General features: G+C 39.1%; 1 protein-coding gene across 2 annotated transcripts in view; it reads left to right on the forward strand.

Annotated features, from left to right (window-relative positions):
• Window positions 1-12,703, forward strand: part of cadm1a (cell adhesion molecule 1a) — a 301,183-nt gene that overhangs the window by 247,189 nt on the left and 41,291 nt on the right. For both annotated transcript variants that reach the window (XM_067376107.1, XM_067376108.1), the window contains exons 7-8: window positions 194-290; window positions 4,379-4,551. In XM_067376107.1, the coding sequence (XP_067232208.1) occupies window positions 194-290; window positions 4,379-4,551 (270 nt within the window). The remainder of the gene's footprint in view (window positions 1-193; window positions 291-4,378; window positions 4,552-12,703) is intronic.

Raw genomic sequence — 12,703 nt, forward strand, 5'->3', positions numbered from 1 at the left:
TGTTTAAATGACTCTTAAAGGTTAATAGAAAAACAGCATGCACACATTTTGCAACAAACAATGGTAATGCTGAAGAGTCGACTCAGATGGCTGAGAACAATCCAATAAGTGTTGAACAAAGCCAAGGCTGTTTAAAGTTTCATGCAGCCTGGGGGCACGAGACGCTGATGTGCTTTACTTTTCTCCTCCACAGATAAACCTGAGGTCAAGATCGTGGTGGAGTTTCCTTCAGGCCCGATTAGAGAGGGGGAGAATCTGGAATTGACTTGCCAGGCTAAAGGCAAACCAGAGTAAGTTGCATCTCTCTGCTGTATGTTCTATCTCTGACTATATTGGCAACGTTTCAAAGCTTTGTTCTGATCTGGATCAGTTTGTGTCATGGGCTCTCAACCCTGATGAGAACAGCCCTCTAACAAAACCCATAGCGAAGCATGTGACTACCATCTCTACAATCGAAAAAAATAAAAGCATTCAATAGACCTAATTATATAACAATTCTGGTCCTGATCTGAAACAAGCTGCATTCCGAGATATTTTAACAAGAAGAAAATATTTTGAGTGTAAAAAACATAGACTGTATAAAACATGGACGTCAGCCGTATTTTTGAAGGCCACAGTGGGCGGAGCTGGATAACTGAAAATGGGCAAAGAGGCGGGATGTGGGTGGAGCTGAGGTGCCTAGTTGCTGAAACCACGCTTGCCTAGCTCAACATGACCAAGTTAGCTCAGGCTAAGGAGCTATCTGTCTAGCTTAGATACTATCTAAAATATTAATAAAGATTACAAATTATACATCATTATACTTTTGAAAGTTCAAAGTGTTTACTGTCAATCTACGGTGTCAGTTTTACGATATAGATGCCACAGCAACAGTAATATTAAAATACCTTTGTAATGAAATGGCGATCGTGAGATGAATCCAATCTTTCGCTCTTGGGTAAAATGTCCATGATAGGCATCCAATGAAAAACATCCAACAGCACTTTTTGTCCACAAAAGCATTAATTGTTTGCATCGTATTTCTTCTGAACGATCTGCTCTCCTTCATCATTCTTCACGAAATTATGCAATCTGAGCGCCATTTTTGTAAAACTCACAAACAAATGAGCCCGCTTCCAAATTATATTTTTCAAAATAGTGCAGCTGTTTTAGTTATACTATCCAAGCAGTGCTGTCAGATTTTGTGGTGTTTTAAGAGACATAGAAATTTTCCAGCCATTTTCATTATAGTAAATCTGATGGACGGCCATAAATATGCAGAAATTTAAGGCTTAAATGAATGAGTTATAAAAAAAAATCACCCCCCTCAAAGTTGTCATGAAGGGCTTTTTGTACTTTTTCTGCTGTAAAGTTGGCCATTTTAACATGGGGGGTCTATTTGATTGACTTACTTTCGGAGCCTGTCTCTAGCGGCCAGTCGATGAATTGCAGTTTAAGTCACTTCCGTTTTGGTTTCAAGAGAGAGAGCGGAAGGTTGGCACTTGTTAAAAAGCCTGAAATTAATTTGCTCGATTGCCATATTTTTCCATCATTATTGGTCATGCGTTTGGGTCATGATAATCAGTTTGCATGAGCAAACCAAAATATATACAGTGACCCCAAAATTTTGTGCAATTTAGCCAAACTTTATGAATGTCATTACATATATCGGAATATCAAATTGGCAAAATTTTTCACAAAATGACATTTGTAAAACAATAGATATATGTTCAAAGTTAAGAAAGTTAGTTTTATTCTCTCTCTTTTCAGATTCCACTTTATTAGATGTATTGTATATAATGCAGAGATAATCATACATTTAATTTGTACAAAAAGGTTCAAATATTTTTGGGGGGCCACTTCACATGTGTCTAAAGAAAGTTATCAATGTTAGTTCAATGAGAGCACATGTAATGAAAGCCATTCTGGTGTTTTTACATTCAGCAAGCCCCATAACATACCCAAACTGAACTGCTGCGAGCAGACGAGACGCCACCCAAATTCATTTTATAAAGAAGAAAATACAATCAATACAGTGAGCAGAAAATTGGAAGTCATTTTCATTAAAGCTTGGAGAGGGGCTGCAGTCATTACTGTCAGACAGTGCAGGGCTTGGCTTGCCATCCCATTTGTATTCTCCGCCTCATGCCAGGTTCTCTGCAGCCCCTCCACTGTGTGTTTTTCCCCATGCCTTCCTCCCAATAAGGCACTTTTTCTAGGTCATTTCTCCCTTTCCATATCAGGAACGTCTGCATCTTTATGCTACGCATGTATATTTAACCTCAGATTGAGACTCTTTGAGATTCCCCACTCGCTGCTCACCATCAAATGTTGTTTTGCTGTCCTCAGAGGCCGAGGATCAACTGCTATTGAACGCGAACCAATCCTTTGTTTCGAAACTCTGAAGGTTTTGTTTTGTTTTTTTGTATTTTCCCCTCTCTCCCCTTTTAAACAGAGGATGGTAACAAGTTTAAACACCAACACAAAAACCAGAACAACAAGGGAAAGCCTCCTCAGATGCTCTTGGGAAATAACTACACTGCAGCAGTGCCATTGAAACTTGTGAGAGCCGAGCAGAGTTTAGAGCCTCTTTTATTTTTCCACAGTAGGTTTAGCTCATTCTGCTCATCACTGTGAAAGTAGAATAGGCTGTTGTGTCCTCGGCTCAGGTGTTTAGAGAACAAAAGGAGATAGCTTGCAGTGGCAGTTAATTGAGGCAGACAAGAGAAAATCACAGCCTTTCGCTTTTTGTTACTTTGCCAAAATGTTGTTCATTTGCCAATGCCGTAGGCTGCGACATTGGTCGAATCCCACAATCTGTGTTACTGACCACAACTGATTTATTTTTTTTTTATTTTTTTTTCTGAGGGTAGAGCCATAGCTGTTTTCAGCCTCAAACAACACACATTTAACATATTAACATGGCAACAAATTGTACACAAAGTCCGATTTGCTGGATTCAGCACATACAAAAGTCACAGTGCACAGATATTTAGTCTGCTGGAAAATAAAATAATCTATAAATTCCCAGGCTGTTTCCAAGGAATTACTAGCAGGTTTCCCCAAGACTGGTTGCCCACTGAAGCTAAGCAGGGCTAAGCCTGGTTAGTACCTGGATGGGAGACCTCCTGGGAAGAACCAGGTAGCTGCTGGAAGAGGTGTTAGTGAGGCCAGCAGGGGGTGCTCACCCTGTGGTCTGTGTGGGTCCTAAAGCCCCAGTATAGTGATGGGGACACTATACTGTAACAAGCACGTCCTTCGGATGAGACGTTAAACCGAGGTCCTGACTCTCTGTGGTCATTAAAAATCCCATGGCACTTCTCGTAAAGAGTAGGGGTGTAACCCCCTGTGTGCTGGCCAAATTCCCTCCATAGGCCCATACCAATCATGGCCTCCTAATAATCCCCATCCATTGAATTGGCTCTTTCGCTCTCTCTCCACTCCACCTACAGCTGGTGTGTGTTGAGCGCACTGGCGCGGTTGTACTGTGGCTGCTGTCGCATCAGCGGTGTTGACTCATGTCTTAGGCCCTGTCCACACGAACACGGGTATTTTCAAAACCGCAGCTTTTTCTATGCGGTTTGGCCAATTGTTCACACGCAAACGCAGTATCTGGTAACTGAAACCAAACTTTTTTTGAAAACTCCTGCCAGGGTGAACATTTTTTTAAACTCCGGTTACAGAGTTGTCGTGTAAACGGTGAAACCCGAGATTTTGGCTAGTGTCATCAGAGTGCGTGCTGTTATCGCCTTTGTTTGACATCAGATTGTGTCTCTTTTGTTTACGTGAAGCCAGTCTGTGCAATGGTGGACAGAATATTGCTGCTAATAACTGTGCTAACAGGGTTTATAACATGTATACAGATACATGCACAGTTCTCCCATTATATTGCATTTCAGAGGCGTCAGAATGCAATACTATGCAGGTCACTGCTTATGACTTGTTTTTTTTTACTTTGAATGAATATGTCTCATTGTATTGTTCTGTATTTTCAATGTTGTTAGCTTACCAGAACCGGTAATAAACCTTTTTCCAGGCTTCTGATTGACCAACACGGCTTTCGACAGTGCTTCATAGCGTCTTTTTGTGTTTTCATGCGGACGGATGATTTTTTTTTTATTATTATTATTATTAATTTTCTGGAATTTTCCAGAAATGGAAATTACAATTTTAACATTCCATGGCAATCCTGACTAGACACTGGTTCATGGCATCGACTCTTTGAAATAGACTCGACTTCTGTTCTGATCTGTACTTTCTGCTTTGCTTAAAGGTTTATATATAAGTTAGGATTTACCTATTGTACAATGTCCCATAAAACACATAATGTGAACCAGACTTGTTGGTCTAGCTACACAACACTGAGCCAAAGTCATTTCTGCTCTGTCTCTCCATCCAGACCTCAACAGGTGAATTGGGTGAGGGTGGAGGACGACGTGCCATCTCACGCGGTTATCACTGGCTCAGATCTCTTCATCGAGAACCTGAACAAGTCCTACAACGGCACTTACCGATGTGTGGCATCCAACTCTGTGGGTGAAGCCTATGATGACTACATCCTTTTTGTGCGAGGTAAGATCAAAGTGATACAGAGTAGTTCTGTCTCTTCGACCTCTTGCTCTTTCACTCACTTCACCGCTCCATCTGAGTCATGGGTCAATAACATTGATCTCAATGACATTTCCTTTTCTCTAGGACATGTTCTAATCTGACCATTTTCCTCTTGGAATTTACTTCTGCTATCTTTTGCTGCACTAAGCCTGTGGTGAAATTGCTGTCCTCCATTTTCAGAGTGCAACAATGGACTCAGAGCTATTTTAAAAAGGATTTGTCCCGCAATGAGGATCTTTAAGTGAACAGATATACAGTTTATGTCAGTAGCGAGGGAGGCAAACCCTAGCGAATTCAGATTCACTCCAAGTCATTTTGTCAAATGATACTGTGAATAAGCTTTAAAGAAGCCAAACTTTTTTGTTTGTGTGCGTCTGTGTGTGTGTGGGAGCATTGCATGTTGTCGGTGGGTCTCCACAGAAACTTGGCTTCGCCCGGGTTGTGCGTGTTCCAAAAACTTGCCCCAGCACGAAGTGCAAATGCGCCAGTAATTGCGACAGGCTTTTCACACGTTTCTCCCATGAGCGGCTTGGCAGTAATTCCATGAGAAATTCATGACAGTTGAACCAACAGAATAGAAGAGAGAGTGACATAGCCACGTATGGAGCTGCAAGAGCTCAAACTCCTCCCCTATTATAAATAGCGTTGAATATAACACTCTATGTATGATGCTTCTTTCAATATCTACACAATTCAACCACATATCTGACATTAGAATTGCTAATGCAGAAACGAGACTGCGCGACAGGGCTGTCACCATTTAATCTAGCGTTGTGCGTCTCCGTTATGTTAACAGAGTGACACTCAAATATATTCAACACACACCTACATGTGCGCTCATAAAGACAGGCGCTGGTGACATCTGGGTACTCTATAGTCTTATAATTATTCTCCCACAAATTAATAGGGTGACATCTGCGTATTACAAACACAGTGGCCCTGACACATTCAGCAAGACCCACAGCGTTTCTCGCATACTTGGCATATTACGCCGTTCTATCGAGGCACTGTTCAATTAAACGCTCTACTTTACAGAGATGTTAAAGGGAAGGCAAAATGAGCGTTTAGCAAGCTGTCTCAGTACGTTTTCATACAGTCGGCATATGTAATGCATGGCATGTTGGAAGGGTAATTGAGAAGCTATTCATGCACGGCCTTATGTAACCACTATAAGGGTTGTTAACACTTTCAGCAGTCCTATATAATAATAATTCTGCAGATGTAGGCGCAATTCTAGTGGCACTATTCATGATACACGTCAACATGGTCCCAGCCATTCTCCTGCTTGATTAGTTCCAGGAGGTCATGACCAGACGGCCTGTTTTTCCCAGGACTGTCTCGTATTTCAGCTATATTTTTATAACAAAAATACCATCCAATCACAATTCGTTATCGATTAACTTGCAGTTAGTGAAAGCGTGATATTAGAGACCGTGGAGGAGATCAAGTCAGACGTGAAGATGTCAAAGTGTCGAGATGTGCCTGAATGGTCAAATAAATTTCCATCATGTGGATTATCTCGCATAAATACAGTCAGTTATGGCTTAGGGAATGTAAACAGCTTGGTGAAAACCGGATAGGGATATGTGTCAGTATATTAGATCCTAGAATTCAGTTTTAAAGTGATGGCAGCCTAAAACGCTCGTCAACAAAAGTTTTTTTTTTTTTTTTTTTTTTTTTACATATCTGTTTTTAGTTGTTTCAAGAGCAGCTTGAAGAGAAAAAAAATACTGAGCATCATGAGGGTGGGTAGGAGTTTAAAGCTACAGAAGATGAGACTGTTGGACTGACCAAATTTAGACAGGTGTATGCATGATTTATGCTGCAAAGTTTTAGTTCAGCAATTTTATTATCTACAAAATTTGACCATTTTTTTTTTTTTTTTTTTATCAAAATCAACTTTAATCAGTTTTTCAAAGACTTTTACATTTACATTTACAAAATTACATTTTATTTACTGCATTTATTCATAAAAGGTGCCCTAGAACGTCTTTTTAAAAGATGTAATATAAGTCTAAGGTGTCCCCTAAATGTGTCTGTGAAGTTTCAGCTCAAAATACCCCATAGATTTTTTCTAATTCATTTTTTAACTGCCTGTTTTGGGGCATCATTAACTATGAACCGATATATAGGTTGCAGCCCCTTTAATTCTCGTGCTCCCCGCCCCCGGAGCTCACGCTTGCCTTGAACAGCATAAACACAGTTTACACAGCTAATATAACCCTCAAAATGGATCTTTACAAAGTGTTCATCATGCAACATGTCTAATTGCGTAAGTATGGTATTTATTTGGATGTTTACATTTGATTCTGAATGAGTTTGATAGTGCTCCGTGGCTAAAGCTAACATTACACACTGTTGGAGAGATTTATAAAGAATGAAGTTGTGTTTATGAATTATACAGACTGCAAGTGTTTAAATATGAAAATAGCGATGGCTCTTATCTCCGTGAATACAGTAAGAAACAATGGTAACTTTAACCACATTTAACAGTACATTAGCAACATGCTAACAAAACATTTAGAAAGACAATTTAGAAATATCACTAAAAATATCATGTTATCATGGATCATGTCAGTTATTATTGCTCCATCTGACATTTTTCGCTATTGTTCTTGCTTGCTTACCTAGTCTGATGATTCAGCTGTGCACATCCTGACGTTCTGCCCTTTCTAATGGTTTGAACATGGGCTGGCATATGCAAATATTGGGGGCATACATATGAATGATCCCGACTGTTACGTAACAGTTGGTGTTATGTTGAGATTCGCCTGTTCTTCGGAGGTCTTTTAAACAAATGAGATTTATAAAAGAAGGAGGAAACAATGGAGTTTGAAACTCTTGTTATTCAACTATGCTAAGGTAAATTCAATATTTAATTGTAGGGCACCTTTAAGTTATCATAATCATTTAAATTTAAAACATTTTGAAATCGTCAATTTCAAAATGAGGGGGCACAGTCGATCAGTTTGTGCCCCCTCAGTTTAAAAGGGCATGAATCTTCTGTTCCACAGTGTCTGTCTATGAATGAGCTAAAAAGCATTCAGCACATTAGAGTTGATATCAGATTCTTGATTTTTGGTAGCAGAGCTTCCTGGGCCCTCGATAGACAGCCAGAACAGATGTACTGCAGAGGCAATTTTTCTCTAATGCGTTTGTTCCCCAACTGTTGTGAAGCTAAGTGATGGAGAACACTTGGAGGGTGGCTGGCACTAAACTGGTTATGGGGAAAAAATACATTCCCTGAGACACTTTTCCAGGGCCCCCATCCCAGCATGCCCCTGCGGGGGAATAAGATCTAACACACCGGCCTGTAACAAGTTTACAGAGCGCCTCTAACCTAATAAAGACTACCTTTGCCTTCGCAGCCCTGGCCTTTAATATTGCGCACTCCTCCTCTGCCTGTCACCCTCGCTCACGTTTCCTCTCCGTAACAATTCCTCCATGCTTAGAGGGCTTTCCTTTGGTATCTCACAGCCACCCAGCAGAAATCGATCACGGCAATACACTTCCTTAACTGCGCTTAGAGTGCCATACCGAACCCAAACACAAACACGATTTTGTTTACTTGGTGGGTCAAGAATCAGGGTTCCCACAATAAAAGTGTTTTCCAGGTGTGGGAAAGTAAATTTTTTTTTCTAATTATGTTCTGACCCAAGACATTTAATTGGCTAAATATTGCTTTTGTGTAGAGTAAAACGTTCTTGCGAAGAACGTTTTACAGTCACAGTCTGATTTGTAGCATTCTTTTTGAGCCCGTTGTTTTCAAAGAAGCTTTCAAACTGACAGATTTTAAATGATTTTTAATCTTATCCAATATTCTCAAATGACTGAAAAGGTCTTGAAAAAGAAGTCAGAAAGTGTGGGACCCCTGAACAATGTGTTGTAGCCACAGAGTGCTTGTGGTTATGAAAATGTACATCTGATCACAGGCCAAAGTAAAGCATTCCTCCCAGGGAATCCCCTGTGTGGTTGTGTAAATGGCAAGCATAAACAGATATTTGTTTTAGTGTAAACCTAAATCCTCAACCCTCACACATAATGTAGATTCAACACAGCTTGCTGAGGAAAAAAAAAAAACCACACACATTGCGTGGAGTTAAACAGCCTGATTTTGTGACAGTCCTCAGACTTGTTTGAGGCACCTAATTGTCCCTTATATCCAACAACATGTGTAGCACAAGAAGAGTACTGAGAAAGAACAGCTGGAGGAACAGCAGTCTTCCTAGCAGTGCATGTAACTCGAGAAGATCCAGCCTCGGTCCAGCGAGCTCAACATATGTAGGGAAGGAAAAAAATATAAAACACTGCTGTCACTGTGGGTCCAATCCCATCCCTGCACTGTAATAATGGAGCCGTAAATCACTTCTCTCCATACTTTCCCTTCATTATTAAAGCTCGCTTACTTTTATTCAATTTGCCTCATCAGTGTTTCCCTCACAATTCATCGTATTGGTGACACGCACATTTAAAAGTCAGATTGCCCTGATAAATTTGGTTGCTGTCAAACACTGCCTCGGCAGCCGGCCGTTCAAAAATCTAGTCATCTGTGAATTCAGGCATGCAAATGTGCCGTATTAGAGTTGGCAATGTAAAACTGTCCTCCTGGATGTGTGAAGATGAAAGAATGCATTGCAAATGATGTGAATGCTTTCGTATCTAAGCTAAAACTAGAACATCTGAACCGTCATTCACATTGATGTAAAAGTACAAAGTTTTATAACCATGGATAATTTTTCTGAACTTTGTGAAAGTAGTTAGCAAGCAGCATGAGCTGTTCGTACCATGTTCGTACCATGTGCTAGCGCTTTGGGTTCCAGAAAAGCGCATTATAAATAAAATGTATTATTATTATTATTATTATTATTATTATTATTATTATTATTATTATTATTATTATTATTATTATTATTATTATTATTATTATGTGTGCATTATATTTATTATATTTATTATATTATATTATATTATATTATATTATATTATATTATATTATATTATATTATATTATATTATATTATATTATATTATATTATATTATATTATATTATATTATATTATATTATATTATATTATATTATATTATATTATATTATATTATATTATATTATATTATATTATCCAAATCATGCACTTGCTGAATGAGTGCAGCAATATAAAGCATTTAACATACTTGCTCTCAAACCAAGCCACATGCTCCACTTGTCATCATGATCGTAACTCTCCAAAAACCCACATTAACATAAACAATTCTTAATTAGCATAACAAAACATTAATCACTACTAAATATCCCACTTAATATTAATCTTGCACAAAAAAAAAACATTATATGACACTTTAACATTTACTCTCCCTTTCGAGTGCCATGGGCAAAGCATGCTGGGAAATAGAAATCCCTGCCCAGTTTCAGTTAAACTTAAGTTTGTCTGAATTAAAAGAAATAAGTTCATAAAACTCAAAACAATGAAACAGTTCAGTTTACTTAAATTATATATTCTGTGAACTTGAAAGAAAAAGAAAGTACTAAATACTCCTAAAAGTTAATTTGACTGAACTAATTTCTTTAAGTTTGTCCTACTCAAACCAATTATTTTGAGCGTTGGGGTTTACAGAATAGGTGTGTGTTGCTTGGTTTTTTGTAGGAGTTATCATACAGTAGATTTGCTTTGTAATTATTGAGAAACATTTTATAAATCTTTCATAACATGATTCAGCTGGCAGATTAGATGTGTGCTGTTTCTAAGTGCTTTCATGTCTCATGACTCAAAGGCAGAGGAGCCTCTCCCATCCACACCCATTTCATCCCGTCTTGCCAGAGTCATTAACAAGGGCCATCTCCTAAGCCCTCCTTTCATTAGCCTTTCATTGGAGTCGATCGCTTCAGTGCTGCTGCCAGTGTCAGGTTTGCAGGTACTCATTGTTATTTTACACTGTTCACTCACCTCTCATCCATTGATTCTACAGAGAGGAGGAATGTGCAGTCTATGGAGAAGGAATGCACTCTTAATTGAATGTATGCTATAGCAAGGCAAATGTGCCACTTCTGCCATTTATTGATGTAATTAAACCATAATATTAAACGGTTGGAAGGAATTTCCATGCATATGCTTTTGCATATGTTTTCCACCTCTGGAAATAGCATTTGATCTCATTGGTTTTCTTTGAACATAGATATAATTATGACTGATCTAATCAGTTTGTTTGATTCTGAAGGGATGTACTTTTGGGATGTGTTTTGACATTATTTTTTAGTAGTTTTCAGTCATTTTAGTTTCAAGTACCACCTAGGGGAAATTTAGTGTACAGTTTAAGAACCGTGTTTTTGTGTGTTTATACTTGTTCCAAAGGGAGCAAACCTAAAATTGCCATATAGCCCTATCAAACGCATTACAATATTTGGGTTAAGCTCCCTCCCCTCCTCTTTCTAGTTTTTCTACAGCAAGCGAAAATCTCCTTGAACAAACTTGCAAAGCTGCCTGATGACAGAAGGTTGCTGATGGGCAAATCAACAGCCCTGAGCGCCCATTGCTAATCACACTATTACTCATGTGTGTTTTTCCCTCTCCGTGTCGTTCCTGAATGACTGTTATCCGTTAGGAGTCCCAGGACATGCCAGAAAATGCCATGCCGATTAAAGTACTCATCTAGTCAGCTCCTCGTATGTACCTCGCTCTCCCGATACCCTCCCGTGTCTCTGCGAGCCACTCATGCGTTGGTCCGCATCTCATTTGGGAGATGCAGCATTTTAGCGAGTGGCTCAGCGAGGGAGAGAGTAAAATATGAGTTCTCGTTCTAGCGTTAGCCTTTCCGTATCTGGGGAATCAGTGTAACCGGCAGTATTTTGCAGTGTCCCGGGTTTAATGAGCCTTCTACACACACACACACACACACACACACACCGGCCTGTTGCTATGATTCATAATGTGGCGTGATAAACCCACGCTGGGATGACATGGCAGGTATATGCTGTGAAAGTCAATAAGCCTTGATACACCAAGGCATCGGTTTGCTTTCTAAAAAGACACCCTCTGAAAAATGTACAAAAACGGGCTGTTTCTAAACGCGGTGAGTTATAGATCCAATCGGCCTGCCAAGTTTTTAATGAGCTATTGACATTGGTGATCTCAAACATCTGTTGGGCATTCACAGTTCATAACGGAGTGGCGCCAATAAAGTTGCCACTCCGCTGAGTCGGATTTTGTTCCGAGTTTAACTGAAAGTGTGTTAAGTGGCGCTTTCACTTTCTCCCGTCTTTCTTTATTAAAACATTTATGTATCTGCTAGTTGATGCAGCATTAAGCTTCTCAGACTCAGCACATGTTATTTAATGCAAATGTAGCCTATAGTGGCTATTGATCAAATGTGCTGCTGCTTGTAAAGTGAGCTCTATAGCTCTTCGTTAGCCTGTATTTTCCATGCTTGACTGCTCACTGAGTTTCCCTGGTCAGCTGTTTCCTTTTCCCTTTTTGCCCTGGGATATTAAGGATGACCAAATGTGTCAAATATTAAACATTTTAGCCCATGTACTTTTAGAGAGATGCATGTGTTTAAATCCCACACGATTTAGCAGATTCAGTCTGTTCGCTGGTATATGGGTGCAAGTTCTTCATCTCCGGCAGGAGAAATCGACATTGCTGTGCACTTCTGCAAGATGTCCGGGAGAGAAATTTTCACCTAGCTGCGATTGCCTTGTGAATCAGTGTAGTTTGAGACAGGTAACAACTTACTGCTGACATCCTGTGATCCATTACGGTTTTTTATTGGCATGCCAAACATACAAATCTTTGAAAGTATCTTTTCCGTCAGAAAGTGCAGTAAAGCAGTCACATCCGTTCCTGTCTCTTAAAGAAATAGGGTAAGGTATGCTATAGTTTTTTTATTATTATAAAGAATAAAATGTGCTTGCTTTATTAATTAATCATGTGATAGTTCATTAGTATTTCTGTTTCTTTTATTTAAACACTTGTCATACTTTTAATTTACATTAAATGCACTGTACAAAATATGCTAGTGTTGAAATGTTTGGGCTCAGTAAGGAATAAAAATAAATAAATAAATAAATAAATTAAAGCTATCTGATCAAAAGTGACAGTAAAGATATTTACAGTGTTA

This window comes from Chanodichthys erythropterus, chromosome 22 (genome assembly GCF_024489055.1).
Source record: "Chanodichthys erythropterus isolate Z2021 chromosome 22, ASM2448905v1, whole genome shotgun sequence".
Classification (NCBI taxonomy): Eukaryota; Metazoa; Chordata; class Actinopteri; order Cypriniformes; family Xenocyprididae; genus Chanodichthys; species Chanodichthys erythropterus.